We start from the raw sequence: 21,673 nt of genomic DNA, 5'->3' as shown, positions 1-21,673 counted from the left end.
TACGTTCAACCCCACCTTCCAGAATGCATTGTTCTGTAGTTCCAGGGTTACCCCCTCGAGGAGCCCTCCTAGCGGTTCGTTGTGGAACGGTGGGTTTTACGTCTCTCTCTCTCTCTCGTCGGTCTCGTCTCCGTGAGACACCGGCTCGCCATATGCCTCCCAAAACAAGACACAGTGAAGCGTCGCGAATTATTTTAACATAAGTAGGAAGATAACAGAACGGACATCAAGCCAGGTGCGTTATTCACAGTAAAGCCAGCTAGCTAGCTAAGCAAACTCTGCCATGGACCCGCGAGACACAGCCCCGGATTCGTGGGAGCAGGAGGAGGATGCCGAGGCCCGAGACGCCGCGGGACTCCAGTCCGCTCTCGCCGCTCTCAACGTCAATGCCAAGCCGTTTGTCCCGAATGTTAACGCGGCGGTGTTTGTACCGACCTTCTTTCAAAGCAGCCTCACGGAAATCCCAATATCCGACGGTCACGGTAGGTTACTGTGTGATGTTGTGGAGTGTTGTAATAACGGGATTTTGACAGCTGCTCTTATTGCCTGGGTTTAGCCGGGTTAGCTACAGTACCTAGCTAGATAACGTTAGCTATCTTGGGGTTGTAACGTTAGCTAAGCAAGCTCACAAGACCAGTGTATGATATTGCTCAACCCTAATGTGACTGTTTTAACATGATGGTGCAACATTTATAGCTAGGCCTACTGCTCATGATGCTATTATTATTATTATTATTGTTAAGCCATCACCCATAACGTTACTGGATTCCTATTCCAAAACATCCAATGTCCATTTAATGCCAATGATAAACGCAACAACTTGTCTCTTCACAGGTGCTGAAACAGTTGCCAGCATGGAGCTGTCAGAAACAGTTGGTATGTGTTTTGTGTTTATTACTATATTATTATGGAGCTAACAATTCTTCCATCTTTTACTTCCCTTTGCCACTCAGGTGTGTTGTACTTTACACAATGTTATTTTTTTGGACAGTCAGACGGTATCCGATTGTTTGTTGAAGATGTATATCACAGGTGTTTTTTAAAAACCTTTAGGTTTCAATCTTTATTTTTTACCTGCAGAAGGTTGCCTTGCCAACTCCCACCCAACTCATTCCAGAAGAGATTACAAATATCCGTCAGTCAGTATTGTCTACCATTCAGACATTGAAACATCTCTTAAGGCCTACTGCTCACTGGGAGGTAGCCTAGGCCTGAAGGCCAGTTCTGGGAGACATGACAAGGTCCAACTGGGAGGGTTGGCAGGCTCGCACTCCCTACATGCACATCTATAGCATGATGCAACACCACAGGCCTATGCCTAAAATATACTAGTACACTGGAACACGTGGAAACAGATAGAGGATATGACATTTGTTAGACTGGTATAACCAAATCGAGCAGTCCAGTTGTTGTATTTTCAGGGAATGTTGCTGTAGAGGTACTGTGTTGACCAGCCCTATATATGTTTTACATTTGGCCAGAGAACACTGCCGCTGTGCACATCTACTCAGGTTACATACGCCTGATTTATCTGTTAGTGTGACACTTGGCTGAAACTGTAGCCTGCCAGAGAGAGAGAGGACACGAGGGGAAGTGAGTTCTGAGTGACTGTTGATACCCTATAATGTTAAAATTGAATTATTATTTTTAGAAATGTTTACAAAGTTATTAAAAATGAAAAGCTGAAATTTCTTGAGTCAATAAGTGTTACGGCTCTCGTTTGGAGAAAGAGACCAAGGCGCAGCGTGGTAGGCGTACATGGTCTTTTTATTGATGACACCAAAAAACAAAATAACAACAAAATGAAAGCAAACCGTTCCGTCAGGCACAGACACTAAACAGAAAATAAGATCCCACAACTGAAATTGGGGGAAAGGGCTACCAAAGTTTGATCCCCAATCAGAGACAACAATAGACAGCTGCCTCTGATTGGAAACCACACTCTGCCAAAAACAAAGAAATAGAGAACATAGAATGCCCACCCAAATCACACCCTGACCTAACCAAACATAGAGAATAACAAGTATCTCTAAGGTCAGGGCGTGACAATAAGTATTCAACCCTTTTGTTATTGCAAGTTCTGGAGTAAAAATGTGCTTAACAAGTCACATAATAAGTTGCATGGATTCACTCTGTGTGCAATAATAGTGGTAGTAGTTTTGGAATTGTTAGTTAGATTACTTGTTGGTTATTACTGCATTGTCGGAACTAGAAGCACAAGCATTTCGCATTACACTCGCATTAACATCTGCTAACCATGTGTATGTGACAAATACAATTTGATTTGATTTAGTGTATTTTTTTAAATAAAAGTTTACCCCGTTTTCTCCCCAATTTCGTGGTATCCAATTGTTTTGTCTCATCGCTACAACTCCCGTACGGGCTCGGGAGAGACTAAGGTTGAAAGTCATGCGTCCTCTGATACACAACCCAACCAAGCCGCACTGCTGCTTAACACAGCGCGCATCCAACCCGGAAGCCAGCCGCACCAATGTGTCGGAGGAAACACTGTGCACCTGGCAACCTTGGTTAGCGTGCACTGTGCCCGGCCCGCCACAGGAGTCGCTGGTGCGTGATGAGACAAGGACATCCCTACCAGCCAACCCCTCCCTAACCCGGACGACGCTAGGCCAATTGTGCGTCGCCCCACGGACCTCCCGGTCGCGGCCGGTTACGACAGAGCCTGGGCGCAAATCCAGAGTTTCTGTTGGCACAGCTGGCGCTGCAGTACCGCGCCCTTAACCACTGCGCCACCCGGGAGACGCAATAATAGTGTTTAACATGATTTTTGAATAAGTACCTCATCTCTGTACTACATACATACATACAATTATTTGTAAGGTCCCTCAGTTGAGCAGTGAATTTCTAACACCAATTCAACCACAAAGACCAGGGAGGTTTTCCAATACATTGCAAAAAAGGGCACCTATTGGTACATGTTGAAAAGAAGCCGACATTGAATATCCCTTTGAACGTGTTGAAGTTATTAATTACACTTTGGATGGTGTATGAATACATCCAGTCACTTCAAAGTTACAGGCGTCCTTCCGAACTCAGTTGCCAGAGAGGAATGAAACCTCTCAGGGATTTTACCATGAGGCCGATGGTGACAGAGTTAGAGTTTAATGGTTGTGATAGGAACTGAGGATGGTTCAACAATATTGTAATTACTCCACAATACTAACCTAAATATGAGAGTGAAAGGAAGGAAGCCTGTACAGAATAAAAATATCCCAAAACATGCATCCTGTTTGCAATAAGGCACTAAAGTAAAACTGCAAAAAATGTGGCAAAGAAATTAACTTTATGTCCTGAATATAAAGCGTTATGTTTGAGACAAATCCAACACAACACATCACTCTTCATATTTTTAAGTATGGTGGTGACTCCATCATCTTATGGGTATGCTTGTCATTGGCAAGTTTTTTTAGAATAAAAATACATGGAATAGAGCTAAGTGCAGGTAAAATCCAAGAGGATGGTTTAGTCTGCTTTCCAACAGACACATATTCACATTTCAGCAGAACAATAGGCCAAATATACACCGCTCAAAAAAATAAAGGGAACACTTAAACAACACAATGTAACTCCAAGTCAATCACACTTCTGTGAAATCAAACTGTCCACTTAGGAAGCAACACTGATTGACAAATTGCACATGCTGTTGTGCAAATGGAATAGACAACAGGTGGAAATTATAGGCAATTAGCAAGACACCCCCAATAAAGGAGTGGTTCTGCAGGTGGTGACCACAGACCCCTTCTCAGTTCCTATGCTTCCTGGCTGATGTTTTGGTCACTTTTGAATGCTGGCGGTGCTTTCACTCAAGTGCTCATCCAGGATGGAACATCAATGCGAGCTGTGGCAAGAAGGTTTGCTGTGTCTGTCAGCATAGTGTCCAGAGCATGGAGGCGCTACCAGGAGACAGGCCAGTACATCAGGAGACGTGGAGGAGGCCGTAGGAGGGCAACAACCCAGCAGCAGGACCACTACCTCCACCTTTTGTGAAAGGAGGAGCAGGAGGAGCACTGCCAGAGCCCTGCAAAATGACCTCCAGCAGGCCACAAATGTGCATATGTCTGCTCAAACGGTCAGGAACAGACTCCATGAGGGTGGTATGAGGGCCCGATGTCCACAGGTGGGGGTTGTGCTTACAGCCCAACACCGTGCAGGACGTTTGGCATTTGCCAGAGAACACCAAGATAGGCAAATTCGCCACTGGCGCCCTGTGCTCTTCACAGATGAAGGCAGGTTCACACTGAGCACATGTGACAGACGTGACAGAGTCTGGAGACGCCGTGGAGAACGTTCTGCTGCCTGCAACATCTTCCAGCATGACCGGTTTGGCGGTGGGTCAGTCATGATGTGGGGTGGCATTTCTTTGGGGGGCCGCCCATCCCTCCATGTGCTCGCCAGAGGTAGCCTGACTGCCATTAGGTACCGAGATGAGATCCTCAGACCCCTTGTGAGACCATATGCTGGTGCGGTTGGCCCTGGGTTCCTCCTAATGCAAGACAATGCTAGACCTCATGTGGCTGGAGTGTGTCAGCAGTTCCTGCAAGAGGAAGGCATTAATGCTATGGACTGGCCCGCCCGTTCCCCAGTCCTGAATCCAATTGAGCACATCTGGAACGTCATGTCTCGCTCCATCCACCAACGCCACGTTGCACCACAGACTGTCCAGGAGTTGGCAGATGCTTTAGTCCAGGTCTGGTAGGAGACCCCTCAGGAGACCATCCGCCACCTCATCAGGACCATGCCCAGGCGTTGTAGGGAGGTCGTGGAGGCCACACACACTACTGAGCCTCATTTTGACTTGTTTTAAGGGCTTACATCAAAGTTGGATCAGCCTGTCGTGTGGTTTTCCACTTTAATTTTGAGTGTGACTCCAAATCCAGACCTCCATGGGTTGATAAATTTGATTTCCATGGATAATTTTTGTGATTTTGTGGTCAGCACATTCAACTATGTAAAGAAAAAAGTATTTCATAAGAATATTTAATTCATTTAGATCTAGGATGTGTTATTTTAGTGTTCCCTTTATTTTTTTGAGCCGTGTACATTGGAGTTGCTTACGAAGACGACATTGAATGTTCTTGATTGGTCTGGTTACAGTTTTGACTTAAATCGGCTTGAAAATCTATGGCAAGACTGGAAAATGGCTCTCTAGCAATGGACAGCTGTAATCGTTGCAAAAGTTGATTCTAACATGTATTTACTCAAGGGTGTGAATACTTATGTAAATGAGATTGCTAGAATTTCTAAAAACGTTTTCACTTTGTCATTGTGGGGTATTTTGTGTAGATGGGTGAGATGGTTTTATTTCATTAATTTTGAATTCAGGCTGTAACACAACACAGTGTGGAATAAGTCAATGGGTATGAATCCTTTCTGAAGGCACTGTAGGTGACCACAACTCTGTAATAAATGTGTAATAAGCCAATTTCCGTGTTATAGTGTATGAGGTCAGAGATCAAAGAGCATTGTTTGAAGAGAACCTGCAGTCACCGTGCAGTTCCGCACACAGTTTAGATTAACAGTGTGCCGGTACTCTCCTCTCTGTTCACAAGCTATCTCATATACCCATCATGCACCTGTGAAATCTGCTGGATGTGCGGACTACTTTCAACAAAAGATCATTGTTTCATGGTCTACATCAGTGGTAAACAAGTGCTGCTTTTGTCCTTTAGCTCCAGTGGAGAACGGAGGAGGGACAGAAGCAGACATGATGGTGGAGGTGGAGACGTGGGAGCAGAAAGAGGAGCCCGGGGAAGGAGAACCAGGAGGAGGGGGAGCCCTGGGAGGAGAGGGGGGTTCCAGTGAGGTGGCGCAGGGAAAGGAGGAGGAGGAGATGATGGAAGAGGAAGAGGAGGAGGAGCTGCCCATGCTCAAAGTAATCCCCCTCCCACCAGACGCCCCGAAGAAGGAGCATGTCAATGTGGTGTTCATCGGGCATGTGGGTGCGTTCCTACTGTATACTCTTACCTCATGGTCTTCTTTCCTACATCATTTTTTTAATTCATGGTGTGCAAGTGCAATTTCTAACAGCAAGTGCTGTTAGATATTGTCTATTCATTTGCATTGAAGACCAGTTTTCTTTTTTTCAGATGCTGGTAAATCAACTATTGGAGGTCAGATCATGTGAGTAATAACATGGTTATCAATAACTATTCCTAGTTTCAGGTTACTGAAGATGGCTTAACATTTTCTTCTACGGTTTGATATTGCTACTAATGCCATGGCTATCTAGAAATAAAATGTTCTCTCCTATATTCATCAGATCAGGCAATCTCTGTTTATCTTTCTTATTGGAGGTATTTGACAGGAATGGTGGAGAAAAGAACCCTGGAGAAATATGAAAGAGAAGCCAAAGAAAAGAACAGAGAAACATGGTGAGTTTACCTTCTGATGTGACCAGATTCAGTTATGTATATGCTTGGAAATAATAAAAATGACTGAAAAATGTTTTCATATGACTTTCATCTTGTATCCATATCTTGCTCGCCAGGTACCTGTCCTGGGCTCTGGACACCAACCAGGAGGAGAGAGACAAGGGGAAGACTGTGGAGGTGGGGAGAGCCTACTTTGAGACCGAGAAAAAGCACTTTACTATCCTGGATGCCCCCGGGCACAAAAGCTTTGTCCCCAACATGATCGGTGGGGCGTCACAGGCTGACCTGGCAGTGCTGGTGAGTTTTCCCAAACAATGCTTAGTGGAAGGCATTTCACTGGCCACTTTTCATATCTGCTGCGTCGAGGCAAAACAGGCCCCTGTGTCCCTGTTAGTTGGTTAGTTGTATCGTTGCCAGTTGACTGAGACTGCATTAGTTTAGCAATGGATTTTGTGTGATAAGAAGAGGACTGACATAACTATGTAATGAGAGTATTTTTTAACATGCATTCTAGTTCTGAAAAGTATACACAGTAGATCATGTACAGTACCTGTAAGGTATACCCCAGTACCCTAGTGTTTATCATTATCTTCTGCACCCTATGCTAGTCTAACGTAACCCTATGTTGTGGTCAGGTGATCTCGGCCAGAAAAGGAGAGTTTGAGACAGGCTTTGAGAAGGGAGGTCAGACGCGGGAGCACGCCATGCTGGCCAAGACGGCTGGAGTCAAACACCTCATCGTCCTCGTCAACAAGATGGACGACCCCACTGTCAACTGGAGCTTGGAAAGGTCAGTCAGTACAATGTACAGTGCATTCGGAAAGTATTAAGACCCCTTGACATTGTTTACATTTTGTTACATTTCAGCCTTATTCTAAAATGGATTAAATATATATTTTTAATCAATCTACACAATACTCCATAATGACAAAGCAAAACAGGTTTTTAGAAATTTTTGCAAATGTAATAAAAATGTAAAAGATACCTTATTTACATAAGTATTCAAACCCTTTGCTTTGAACCTCAAAATTGAGCTCAGGTGAGTCCTGTTCCTTTGATCATCCTTGAGATGTTTCTACAACTTGATTGGAGTACATCTGTGGTAAATTCAATTGATTGGACATTATTTGGAAAGCACACACCTAGCTACAGTGGGGCAAAAAAGTATTTAGTCAGCCACCAATTGTACAAGTTCTCCCACTTAAAAAGATGAGAGAGGCCTGTAATTTTCATCATAGGTACACTTCAACTATGACAGACAAAATGAGAGAAAAAAATACAGAAAATCACATTGTAGGATTTTTAATGAATTTATTTGCAAATTATGGTGGAAAACTTTTGTTATTGACCAAATACTTATTTATCTCAATACTGTTATATACCCTTTGTTGGCAATGACAGAGGTCAAACGTTTTCTGCGATGTCAATTTACCATAATTACGACCGGGAATACGTCTTTCCCGAAGCGGATCCTTTGTTCAGACCTTCACCCTGGACATGCGATCTCATCCCAGAGGCCGACCCAAAACGTGGTCGCAGCAGGAGAGGCAGACGGAACGGCCTACTGGTCAGACTTAGAAGGCGAGGGCACCATCCACCGCTTCAGAGCATATTACTCGCCAATCTCTAGATAACAAGGTGGACGGAATTAGGGCACGAGTTGCCTTCCAGAGAGACATCAGAGATTCTAACATTCTCCGTTTCATGGAAACATTGCTCACTCGGGATATGTTGTCAGAGTCGGTACAGCCACCTGTTTCTATATGTATCAAGTTGACAGAAACAAATATTTCTCTGGTAAGAAGAAGGGCGGGGGTGTATGCCTTATGATTAACGACTCATGGTGAAATCACAAAAACATACAGGAACTCAAGTTTTTTTTGTTCACCCGACCTAGAATTCCTTACAATCAATTGGGATATGTTCCGGATAGCCTCAGACATTAACATTGACGTATACGCTGGCTCGGTGAGTGAGTTTATTAGCAAGTGAATCGGAGATGTCATTCCCTCTGTGACCATTAAAACCTTCCCTAACCAGAAACTGTGGATTGATGGCAGCATTCACGCAAAACTGAAAGTGCGAACCACCGCTTTTAATCATGGCAGGGCAACCGGAAACACGACCGAATACAAACAGTACAGCTATTCCCTCCTCAAGGCAATCAAACAAGCAAAGCGTCAGTATAGAGACAAAGTAGAGTCATAATTCAACCACTCAAACACGAGACGTATGTGGCAAAGTCTACAGTCAATCACGGATTACAAAAAGAAAACCAGCTCCTTTGCGGACACAGACGTCTTGCTTCCAGACAAATTAAACAACTTCTTTGCTCACAATACAGTGCCACTCACACGACCCGCTACCAAAGCCTGTGGGCTCTCCTTCTCCGTGGCCAACGTGAGTAAAACATTTAAACTTGTTAACCCTCGCAAGCCTGCCGGCCCAGACGGCATCCCTACACGCGTCCTCAGAGCATGCGCAGACCAGCTGGACGGTGTATTTACGGACATATTCAATCTTTCCCTATCCCAGTCTGTTGTCGCCACATGCTTCAAGATGGCCACCATTGTTCCTGTTCCCAAGAAAGCCAAGGTAACTGAACTAAATTACTATTTCCTCATTGCACTCACTTCTGTCATCATGAAGTGCTTTGAGAGACTAGTCAAGGACCATATCACCTCCACCCTACCTGATACCCTAGACCCACTCCAATTTGCTTACTGCCCCAATAGGTCCACTGACAATGCAATCACACTGCACACTGCCCTATCCCATCTGGACAAGAGGAATACCTATGTAAGAATGCTGTTCATTGACTACAGCTCAGCATTTAACACCATTGTACCATCTAAACTCGTCATTAAGGTCGAGACCCTGGGTCTCGACCCCGCCCTGTGCAACTGGGTCCTGGACTTTCTGACGGGCCGCCCCCAGGTAGTGAGGGTAAGTAACAACATCTCCACCCCGCTGATCCTCAACACTGGGGCCTCACAAGGGTGTGTTCTCAACCCTCTCCTGTACTCCCTGTTCACCCATAACTGCGTGGCCATGCACGCTTCCAATTCAATCAAGTTTGCAGACGACGCTACAGAGGTAGGCTTGATTAACAACAACGACGAGACAGCCTACAGGGAGGAGGTGAGGGCCCTCAAGAGTGTGGTGTCAGGAAAATAACCTCTCACTCAACGTCAACAAAACAAATGAGATGATCGTGGACTTTAGGAAACAGTAGAGGGAGCACCCCCCCCCCCATCCACATTGAAGGGACAGTAGTGGAGAAGGTGGAAAGTTTTAAGTTCCTCGGCGTACACAGCACGGACAAACTGAAATGGTCCACCCACACAGACAGCATGGTGAAGAAGGCGCAACAGCGGCTCTTCCACCTCAGGAGGCTGAAGAAATTTGGCTTGTTATCTAAAACCCTCACAAACTTTTACAGATGCACAATCGAGAGCATCCTGTCGGGCTGTATCACATCCTGGTTCAGCAATTGCACCTCCCTCAACCGCAAGGCTCTCCAGAGGGTTGTGCGGTCTGCACAATGCATCACCGGGGGCAAACGACCTGCCCTCCATGACACCTACAGCACCTGATGTCACAGGAAGGCCAACAAGATCATTAAGGACAACAACCACTCAAGCCACTGCCTGTTCCCCCCTGCTATCATCCAGAAGGCGAGGTCAGTACAGGTGCATCAAAGCTGGGACCGACAGACAGAAACTGTTTTTCAGTCTCTAGGCCATCAGACTGTTAAACAGCCATAACTAACATAGAGAAGCTGCTGCCAACATACAGACTGAAATCTCTGGCCACTTAAATAAAATAATAAAGATATCACTAGTCACTTTAAATAACAGCACTTTAATAATGTTTACATATCCAACGTTACTCATCTCATATGTACAGTTGAAGTCGGAAGTTTACATACACCTTAGCCAAATACATTTAAACTCATTTTTTCACAATTCCTGACATTTATTCATAGTAAAAATTTCCTGTCTTAGGTCAGTTAGGAACACCACTTTATTTTAAGAATGTGAAATGTCAGAATAATAGTAGTGAGCAATTGATTTGAGCTTTTATTTCTTTCATCACATTCCCAGTGGGTCAGAAGTTTACATACACTCAATTAGTATTTGGTAGCATTGACTTTAAATTGTTTAACTTGGGTCAAATGTTTCGGGTAGCCTTCCACAATCTTCCCACAATTATTAGTGTGAATTTTGGCCCATTCCTCCTGACAGAGCTGGTGTAACTGAGTCAGGTTGGTAGGCCTCCTTGCTCGCTTTTTCAGTTGTGCCCACAAATTTTCTATGGGATTGAGGTCAGGGCTTTTGTGATGGCCACACCAATACCTTGACTTTGTTGTCCTTAAGCCATTTTGCCACAACTTTGGAAGTATGCTTGGGGTCATTATCCATTTGGAAGACCCATTTGCGACCAAGCTTTGACTTCCTGACTGATGTCTTGAGATGTTGCTTCAATATATCCACATCATTTTCCTTCTCATGATGCCATCTATTTTGTGAAGTGCACCAGTCCCTCCTGCAGCAAAGCACCCCCACAATATGATGCTGCCAACCCGTGCTTCACGGTTGGGATGGTTTTCTTTGGCTTGCAAGCCTCCCCCTTTTGCCTCCAAACAGTTCTATTTTTGTTTCATCAGACCAGAGGACATTTCAAGTACGATCTTTGTCCCCATGTGCAGTTGCAAACCCTAGTCTGGCTTTTTTATGGTGGTTTTAGAGCAGTGGCTTCTTCCTTGCTGAGCGGCCTTTCAGGTTATGTCGATATTTGGACTTTTACTGTGGATATAGATACTTTTGTACCTGTTTCCTCCAGCATCTTCACAAGGTCCTTTTGCTGTTGTTCTGGGATTGATTTGCACTTTTCTCACCAAAGTCTGTTCATCTCTAGGAGACAGAACGCGTCTCCTTTCTGAGTGGTATGACGGCTGCACGGTCCCATGGTGTTTATCCTTGCGTATTATTGTTTGTACAGATGAACGTGGCACCTTCAGGCGTTTGGAAATTGCTCCCAAGGATGAGCCAGACTTGTGGGGGTCTACAATTTTTTTTTTAAGTCTTGGCTGATTTCTTTTGATTTTCCCATAATGTCAAGCAAAGAGGCACTGAGTTTGATGGTAGGCCTTGAAATACATCCACAGATACACCTCCAATTGACTCAGGTTCATTGACATCACTTATCAGAATCTTCTAAAGCCATGACATCATTTTCTGGATTTTTCCAAGCTGTTTACTTAGTGTATGTAATCTCCTGACCCACTGGAATTGTGATACAGTGGCCAGATGGAAGCCACCCCTCATGACATGACAGACTGCTTGGAGTTTTCCAAAAGGTAAAAGATTCTCTGGTCTGATGAAACCAAGATTGAACTCTTTGACCTGAATGCCAAGTGTCACGTCTGGAGGAAACCTGGCACCATACCTATGGTGGAGGCAGCATCATGCTGTGGGGATGTTATGCCAGCTGCAGGAACTGGAAGACTAGTCAGGACTGAGGGAAAGATGAACGGAGCAAAGTACAGAGAGATACTTGATGAAAACCTGCTCCAGAGCACTCAGGACCTCAGACTGGTGTGAAGGTTCACCTTTCAACAGGACAACAACCCTAACCACACAGCCAAGACAACGCAGGAGTGGCCAAGTCTCTGAATGTTCTTGAGTGGCCCAGACAGAGCCTGGACTTGAACCCGATCGAACATCTTTGGAGAGACCTTAGAGACCTTAAAGTAGCTGTGCAGCAACGCTCCCCATCCACCTGATAATGCTTGAGAGGATCTGCAGAGAAGAATGGAATAAACTCCCCAAATACAGGTGTGCCAAGCTTGTAGCGTCATACCCAAAAAGACTCGAGGCTGTAATCACTGCTAAAGGTGCTTCAACAAAGTGCTGAGTAAGGGGTCTGAATACTTATGTAAATGTGTTATTTCAGTTTTTATTTGTAATACATTTGCAAACATTTCTACAAACCTGTTTTCGCTTTGTCATTATGGGGTATTGTGTGTAGATTGATAAAAAAAAAGATTTGATCCATTTTAGAATAAGGCTCTAACGTATACAAATGTGGAAGAATTCAAGGGTTCTGAATACTTTCCCAAATGCACTGTATGTACAGGCATCTTGTTAGAGGGAGCCAAATGCAGAGTCTATAGTTTCCCATCTAATGTGTTGTTTGACCCTCATGCTGCATGGCTGGTTATGACAGACAGTCATAGAATAGTAGATATAAAAATGGAGATTGTGTTCCTCAATTAGTCAACATTGTAACATTAATATTGATATTTAACACAGTAAAATACCCCATCCTCCTCCCTCTCCACCACAGGTATGAGGAATGTAAAGAGAAGTTGGTGCCATTTCTGAAGAAGGTGGGCTTCAACCCAAAGAAGGACATCTACTTCATGCCTTGCTCTGGGCTGACGGGAGCCAACCTAAAGGAGCCCATAGAGGAGTGCACATGGTACACGTAAGTCAACCTCCCCTCAGTTCTCTGCAGAAAGGACACGTAAGTCAACCTCCCCTCAGTCCTCTGCAGAAAGTACACGTAAGTCAACCTCCCTTCAGTTCTCTGCAGAAAGTTCACGTAAGTCAACCTCCCCTCAGTTCTCTGCAGAAAGTACACGTAAGTCAACCTCCCTTCAGTTCTCTGCAGAAAGTACATGAAAGTCAACCTCGCCTCAGTTCCCTGCAGAAAGTACACGTCAGTCAACCTCCCCTCAGTTCTCTGCAGAAAGTTCACATAAGTCAACCTCCCCTCAGTTCTCTGCAGAAAGTTCACGTAAGTCAACCTCCCCTCAGTTCTCTGCAGAAAGTTCACGTAAGTCAACCTCCCCTCAGTTCTCTGCAGAAAGTTCACGTAAGTCAACCTCCCCTCAGTTCTCTGCAGAAAGTTCACGTAAGTCAACCTCCCCTCAGTTCTCTGCAGAAAGTACATGTAAGTCAACCTCCCCTCAATTCTCTGCAGAAAGTTAATGCAAGTCAACCTCCCCTCAATTCTCTGCAGAAAGTACAGTTGAAGTCAGAAGTTTACATACACTTAGGTTGGAATCATTAAAACTCGTTTTTCAACCACTCCAAAAAATGTATTGTTAACAAACTATAGTTTTGGCAAGTCGGTTAGGACATCTACTTTGTGCTTGACACAAGTAATTTTTCCAACAATTGTTTATAGAAAGCTTATTTCACTTATAATTCCCTGTATCACAATTCCAGTGGGTTAGACGTTTACATACTCTAAGTTGACTGTGCCTTTAAACAGCTTGGAACATTCCAGGAAATTATGTCATGGCTTTAGAAGCTTCTGATAGGCTAATTTACATAATTTGAGTCAATTGGAGGTGTACCTGTGGATGTATTTCAAGGCCTACCTTCAAACTCAGTGCCTCTTTGCTTGACATCATAGGAAAATCAAAAGAAATCAGCCAAGAACTCAGAGAAATTGTCGACCTCCACAAGTCTGATTCATCCTTGGGAGCAATTTCCAAACGCCTGAAGGTACCACGTTCATCTGCACAAACAATAGTATGCAAGTATAAACACCATCGGACCATGCAGCCATCATCCTGCTCAGGAAGGAGACATGTTCTGTCTCCTAGAGATGGACGTACATTAGTGTGAAAAGTACAAATCAATCCCAGAACAACAGCAAAGGACCTTGTGAAGATGCTGAAGGAAACGGGTACAAAAGTATCTATATCCACAGTAAAACGAGTCCTATTTCAACATAACCTGAAAGGCCGCTCAGCAAGGAAGAAACCACTGCTTCAAAAACGCCATGAAAAAGCCAGACTATGGTTTGCAACTGCATATGGGGACAAAGATCGTACTTTTTGGAGAAATGTCCTCTGGTCTGATGAAACAAAAATAGAACTGTTTGGCCATAATGACCATCATTATGTTTGGAGGAAAAAGGAGGAGGCTTGCAAGCCGAAGAACACCATCCCAACCGTGAAGCACGGGGGTGGCAGCATCATGTTGTGGGGGTGCTTTGCTGCAAGATGGACTGGTGCACTTCACAAAATAGATGGCATCATGAGGAGGAAAATTATGTGAATATATTGAAGCAACATCTCAAGACATCAGTCATGAATTTAAAGCTTGGTTGCAAATGGGTCTTCCAAATAGACATTGACCCCAAGCATACTTCCAAAGTTGTGGCAAAATGGCTTAAGGACAACAAAGTCAAGGTATTGGAGTGGCCATCACGAAGCCCTGACCTCAATCCTATAGAAAATGTGTGGGCAGAACTGAAAAAGCGTGTGTGAGCAAGGAGGCCTACAAACCTGACTCGGTTACACCAGCTCTGTCAGGAATGGGCCAAAATTCACCCAACTTATTGTGGGAAGCTTGTGGAAGGCTACCTGAAACGTTTGACCCAAGTTAAACAAGTTAAAGGCAATGCTACCAAATACTAATTGAGTGTATGTCAACTTCTGACCCACTGGGAATGTGATCAAATAAATAAAAGCTGAAATAAGTCATCCAACTATTATTCTGACATTTCACATTCTTAAAATAAAGTGGTGATCTTAACTGACCTAAAACTGAATTTTAACTAGGATTAAATGTCAGGATTTTTGAAAAACTGAGTTTAAATGTATAGGGCCAAGGTGTATTTAAACTTCCGACTTCAACTGTACACGAAAGTCAATCCCTCTGGGGGTGCTGAGTGGCGGTTGCTTGTCAAGTCTTTATTTTCATAACAGTCCATCAAATAAATGTATATTTTTTCCTCCTCCATAAAACAGCTCTGCTAACTTCTATGAAGCTATCGAAGTTCTCTCTGTCCCCATAATAATTGATAATCCATAAATGTATTATTAGAAAAGATAATAATTGATTGTCCCAGTCGTTCTTCATTGCCAGGGGGTTGCCATTCATCCCACATCTGGACAGCCTGCCAAGCTTCAACAGAATCACAGATGGCCCTGTCAGATTACCCATCGTAGACAAATACAAGGTGAGCTCAACTGCTGTCATGAGTTATCCCAGTTACATATCTCTAGCTCTGTATTGCACTCAACGGCATAACTTGCATAGTTTTTAACCACTCCATCTTATTCTGTAGTAATTAATAATCCATTATGAATACATTATCTGAGAGTTTGTCAATGGCTTATGAAATGACTGCTAAACGACAAAGATAATGCAGCACTGTGCAGCTGCTACCTACACACACACTGGCCTTCCCACATCACATCCAGATGAGGCCCTCTGTTCCATTCTGGGTGTCCTTCCAAGTCCTCCCTACTGTAGCCAAGGACAGCAGAGCACAGCCATTTTCTCCACAAGACAATTTAGCTTTCTGGCACCGGTTTCACCAGCAGGTGTTTTGGAACAGGTTAGAAGGAAGGAAATTATATTGTATAGCTTTCTCAGCAGGTCTTCCGCACATACACACATACACACACACACACACACACACACTCACACACACACACTGCTGTGGTTGTGTAAGAGGGGTGTTATGAAACCCAGGAGCACTAACTAGATCTGCTATTCAGTTGATATAATGGGATTACGGTCCAGTTAATTGGCGGCTGGTTAGGTTGTTAGACTAGCTGGCAGTGGGGATCAACAGCTTAGCGCTAGACGGTAGTACACTCAATGAAGTCATCTTAGGTGGGAGCATAGAAGAGAAAATAATCAACCATTTTAATTGACTAGACAGAATCCGTTTTAGTTTTTTTATTCATTCAATATAAGTGCTAATTGTCTATGGTAACCTGGTGTGAGCAGAATCCGTAGTAAACTGCAGTGCCCTTCCTAACCCTTAGTAACACTTCCTTTAACTGAGGGGGGTGTTGATGAGCATTTGTCTCTGCTAATACAGGAGTAATAAAGGCTTAGTTCACTAATTTTGTGGATTTAAGCACCATCAGAACCCCTACTTCCCAAGCCAAAAAGGTGAAAGATCTTTCTGTGCCCTTAAGCAAGGCACTTAACCCTAATTGCTCCAGGGTTGCTGTTGATAATGACAGACCCTGGCCGTGACCCCACTCTCCGAGGTTTATAAAAACCTTTTAGATCGGAATAGAGGATGAGAAAGGAAACAAAGGAAGTAGTGTAATAATATAATCTTCTTTAACTTGTAGTAAGTAAGTAGCTTTGAGCCGGACCGGCTCATAGGGGCAAGGAGCCTATCTTCTGTTTCTGTAGCGTGAGGCAGCTTGACGTACATGTACAACAGCCCCTGGACAGGACACTCGTCTACCGCAGGACCTTCCCCCCAAACTATCTCCTTAATGTTGAGTGCCGAGCTGAGACGCATAGGGTACCATTTTTACAGTCTGTGGTATGACTCAGCCGGGATTGATCTCCCAATCTCAGGGTGGACACTCTAACCACAAGGCCACTGACTATAACTGGTCGAATAACCTTTAACCTGGTCTTGGTGGTGCTCTGTGTTCAGGATATGGGCACTGTGATCCTGGGGAAGCTGGAATCTGGGTTCATTGCCAAAGCCCAGCAGCTGGTCATGATGCCTAACAGGGTAAGGCTCTCCATAGGTCATTCATCTGTCCTGGAGAGTATACATTACACAAGTGTACAGGAGACCCTTTCACAATTTACATGTACTTTTTAATTCCTTTGGCAGATGCTCTGCAGAAAAATGTCTGCTAAATAATTTCATTGTAAAAGTGACTCCAGACTTCCAACATTACCATGCACTTCAGGTTTGGATTCTCCAACATGTACGCATCTGTGTTAAATACTTTACTTCGGGTTCTAATGTTATATTTCCCTTCCCAGCCCCAGTTTCTCTTGCGATTTTAAGATTACTAATATATTACTTGTTGTATAACATATACACTGAGTGTACAAAACATTAAGAACATCTTCCTAATATTGATTAGCACCCCCTTTTGCCCTCAGAATAGCCTCAATTCATCGGGGCATGGACTACAAGGTGTTGAAAGCATTCCACAGGGATGCTGGCTCATGTTGATTCCAATGCTTCTCATAGTTGTCAAGTTGGCTGGATGTCCTTTGGGTGGTGGACCATTCTTGATACACACAGGAAACTGTTGAGTGTGAAAACCCAGCAGCGTTGCAGTTCTTGACAGACTCAAACTGGTGCACCTGGCACCTACTACCATACCCTGTTCAAAGGATCTTAAATCTGTTTTGCCCATTCACCCTCTGAATGGCACACATACACAATCCATGTCTCAATTGTCTCAAGGCTTAAAAATCCTTCTTTAACCTGTCTCGTCCCCTTCATCTACACTGATTTGAAGTGTATTTAGTGACATTAATAAGGGATAATAGTTTTTGTTTTGTATACTCGGTGTATATACAGCACTATGATACATGTGATGTGTTATCCCCACCCCCAGCACACAGTGGAGGTGCTGAGCCTGCTGTCTGATGAGGTGGAGACAGATGAAGCTGTTCCTGGAGAGAACCTGAAGCTAAGGCTGAAGGGCATCGAGGAGGAGGAGATCCTGCCTGGCTTCATCCTCTGTAATGCTGAGAACCTCTGCCACTCCGGACGCACTTTTGACGCTCAGGTAGGCTACGTTCCTTATAGGACATGACTAAGGTAATTTTAGATCGGTTGGTAGAGCATGGCGCTTGCAATGCCAGGATAGTGGGTTCCATTCCCGGACCACCCGTACATAAAATGTACAGTGTATGCACACATGACTATAAATTGCTTTGGATAAAAGCTTCTGCTAAATAAATGGCATATGTTATCATTGTCTAGGATTAGTTTACAAAGATACACTGCATCAGGGAAATGCTAAATGATAGCGATGGTAGGTTGGGTTGACTAAATACAGTTGAAGTTGGAAGTTTACATACACTTAGGTTGGAGTCATTAAAACATGTTTTTCAACCACTCCACAAATTTCTTGTTAACAAACTATAGTTTTGGCAAGTCGGTTAGGACATCTACTTTGTGCATGACACAAGTCATTTTTACAACAATTGTTTACAGACAGATTATTTAATTTATAATCCACTGTATCACAATTCCAGTGGGTCAGAAGGTTACATACACTAAGTTGTCTGTGCCTTTAAACAGCTTGGAAAATTCCAGAAAATTATGCCATGGCTTTAGATGCTTCTGATAGGCTAATTGACATCATTGAGTCAATTGGAGGTGTATCTTTGGATTTATTTCAAGGCCTACCTTCATACTCAGTGCCTCTTTGCTTGACATCGTGGGAAAATCTAAAGAAATCAGCCAAGACCTCAGAAAAACAATTGTAGACCTCCACGAGTCTGGTTCATCCTTGGGAGCAATTTCCAAATGCCTGAAGGTACCACGTTCATCTGTACAAACAATAGTACGCAAGTATAAACACCATCGGACCGTGAAGCACGGGGGTGGCAGCATCATGTTGTGGGGGTGCTTTGCTGCAGGAAGGACTGGCGCACTTCACAAAATAGATAGCATCATGATGAGGAAAATCATGTGAATATATTGAAGTAACATCAAGACATCAGTCAGGAAGTTAAAGCTTGGTCGCAAATGGGTCTTCCAAATGGACAAAGACCCCAAGCATACTTCCAAAGTTGTGGCAAAATAGCTTAACTTCTTGACGCAACCCATCCCGTTAGCGGGACAATTTTCATCACCACCCACTGCACCAAATTCAAATTAAATTACTAAACATATTTAATTTTCATGAAATCACAAGTGCAATATAGCAAAACACACCGTAGCTTGTTGTTAATCCACCTGGCATGTATGATTTCAATACAGCTTTTCGGCGAAAGCATAACAAGCGTTTATGTAAGAACATCTCTCTCAGTAGACAAAATATTACAAACACCTAGCAGCCAAGTAGATTGGTCACGAAAGTCAGAAAAGCAATAGATTAAATCGTTTACCTTTGATCTTCAGATGTTTTCACTCACGAGACCCCCAGTTACACAATAAATGTTCCTTTTGTTCCATAAAGATTATTTTTATATCCAAAATACCTCATTTGTTTGGTGCATTATTTTCAGAAATCCACAGGCTTGAGCGGTCACAATGGGGCATGTGTATAAACTATGTCTAAAGACTGTTGACACCTTGAGGAAGTGATTGGAAGAGGAATCTGGTTGATATCCCTTTAAATGGAGCGAAGGCAGGCTATGGAACATGGAGCTTTCAAAATAGATGCCACTTCCTGGTTTGATTTTCCTCAGGTTTTCACCTGCAATATCAGTTCTGTTATACTCACAGACAATATTTTGACAGTTTTGGAAACTTTAGAGTGTTTTTATGCATATTCTAGTTTCTGGACCTGAGAAATAGGCAGTTTCATATGGGTATGTTTTTCATCCAAAAATCAAAATACTGCCCCCTACACTCAACAAGTTAAGGACAACAAAGTCAAGGTATTGGAGTGGTCATCACAATATCCTGACCACAATCCTATAGGAAATGTGTGGGCAGAACTGAAAAAGCATGTGCGAGCAAGGAGGCCTACAATTCTGACTCAGTTACACCAGCTCTTCCAGGAGGAATGGGCCAAAATTCACCCAATTTATTGTGGGAAGCTTGTGGAAGGCTACCCAAGACGTTTGACCCGAGAAACAATTTAAAGACAATGCTACCAAATACTAATTGAGTGTATGTAAACTTCTGACCCACTGGGAACATAATAAAAGCTGAAATAAATCATTCTCTCTGCTATTATTCTGACATTTCACATTCTTAAAATAAAGTGGTGATCCAAACTGACCTTAGACAGGGAATTTTTACTAGAATTAAATGTCAGGAATTGTGAAAAACTTGAGTTTTAAATTTATTTGGCCAAGGTATATATAAACTTCCGACTTCAACTGTATGTAAACTCCAGTACTTATTTTTTTTTTAATACTTTGTTTTCAGATTGTCATCATTGAGCATAAATCCATCATCTGCCCAGGTTACAACGCAGTCCTACACATCCACACCTGTATTGAAGAAGTACAAATCACAGTGAGTCACTAAGTTACATTAACTTGTTAACAACCCCTAACCTTATCACAGTGAGTTACTAAGTTACATTAGCTTGTTAACGTCTCCTAACCCAACCGGGTCTCTATCCAAGTATAGCCTACCCACCACAGGTATCTTCTCTGTCAGTAAATAATGTTCATTAGTAAATAAACCTGTATTCAAGTCAATTCTCTCCTCAGGCCTTAATCTGTCTAGTGGACAAGAAGACCGGTGAGAAGAGCAAGACGCGACCTCGCTTTGTCAAACAGGACCAGGTGTGCATCGCCCGGCTACGTTGTGCTGGAACCATCTGCCTCGAGACCTTCAAAGACTTCCCACAGATGGGGAGGTTCACCCTACGAGATGAAGGTTGTGTGTGTGTTCCTGTGGGATAGTTTTATACCATGTTTTGTTTCTATTGATGAAATAGGAGAAAGCTTTAAACAACAAAACCAGTGGCAAATGGTGTTTTAAAGGTTTTTATAAGTATGGAATTGTCTTCCTTTTCAGGCAAAACCATTGCTATTGGCAAAGTGCTGAAGCTGGTACCAGAGAAGGACTAATGTGAAGCAGCATGGAATCCTGGGACAGTTGTCATGAAAGAGGAGGAAGCTGCTGACGTCTACCTAGCCAGCCACCCCCTCTTACATACCACACTATCTGTTGAAGATGAGGAGGAGAACAAATCATGTTTGAAAATAAAGAAGAAACTTTAAAAAGTGACTGAATCAGTTTTTATGATGAACAATGTTAATGAAAGACAAGTCCAGTGTGTCAGCTTTCTCATATTGAGAGCTCAGCTATGCCACTAATGTAGCCACTACCCTTTCCCAGGCCAATCTCACTCTGTGCTGGTCCACCTTTTGTTTTGGAAATGGGAATGTATGCGTTGTTACTTCGTTTGGAATGGAAGGGACTAGCGTTGCATCCGGTTGCATCACGTTTGGACCATAATTAGCTTGTTATACGCATTCAAATCCTAAATATTATACCAAAATGGTAATATTTTGGTTGTAGGTATTGCCATACCAAAAATCCTAATCTGGTATGTTCACACGCACACAATCAAACAAACATGGTTCCTGTTGTGAACGTGTGTTGTCATGTTACCAATCAACAACAATGAAAATAAAGTATCAAACTGAGAGAAAAAAATTAAAGGCTCTGTTTTTCTCAATTTCTTACAATGTTCATTTGGCCTTTCGGAATGGTTTCCACTGGTTACCACAGCCACAAAGTCAAAATTGGTCTAAATGTAATGTTATGGTTAAGGTTAGGTTTAAATCCGATCAAATTGTAGAAATGGGCGGGGTTTATGACTTTGGCGGTGG

General features: G+C 43.3%; 1 protein-coding gene across 1 annotated transcript; it reads left to right on the top strand.

The window, feature by feature from the left end:
- Nucleotides 1-104: 104 nt before the first annotated feature.
- LOC135511985 (eukaryotic peptide chain release factor GTP-binding subunit ERF3A-like) lies at nucleotides 105-21,502 on the top strand. The gene is made up of 14 exons (XM_064933538.1): nucleotides 105-482; nucleotides 835-876; nucleotides 5,691-5,960; nucleotides 6,108-6,141; nucleotides 6,315-6,392; nucleotides 6,509-6,689; nucleotides 7,028-7,182; nucleotides 12,744-12,884; nucleotides 15,284-15,377; nucleotides 16,830-16,910; nucleotides 17,758-17,931; nucleotides 20,253-20,342; nucleotides 20,543-20,711; nucleotides 20,853-21,502. Exons 1-14 carry the CDS (start codon nucleotides 284-286, stop codon nucleotides 20,903-20,905), a joined length of 1,761 nt encoding a protein of 586 aa, XP_064789610.1. The 5' UTR covers nucleotides 105-283; the 3' UTR covers nucleotides 20,906-21,502.
- The last annotated feature ends 171 nt before the right edge of the window (nucleotides 21,503-21,673 follow it).

Source organism: Oncorhynchus masou, chromosome 24 (genome assembly GCF_036934945.1).
Source record: "Oncorhynchus masou masou isolate Uvic2021 chromosome 24, UVic_Omas_1.1, whole genome shotgun sequence".
Classification (NCBI taxonomy): domain Eukaryota; kingdom Metazoa; phylum Chordata; class Actinopteri; order Salmoniformes; family Salmonidae; genus Oncorhynchus; species Oncorhynchus masou.
This window is presented reverse-complemented; position numbering and strand designations above follow the sequence as displayed.

Bases quoted from the DNA above. Each gene is read 5' to 3' on its own strand.
- LOC135511985 (XM_064933538.1), top strand. From the start codon at position 284: ATGGACCCGCGAGACACAGCCCCGGATTCGTGGGAGCAGGAGGAGGAT. The intron at 483-834 runs GTAGGTTACTGT...GTCTCTTCACAG, and splicing joins CCCAATATCCGACGGTCACG to GTGCTGAAACAGTTGCCAGC. The intron at 5,961-6,107 runs GTGCGTTCCTAC...TCTTTTTTTCAG, and splicing joins GGTGTTCATCGGGCATGTGG to ATGCTGGTAAATCAACTATT.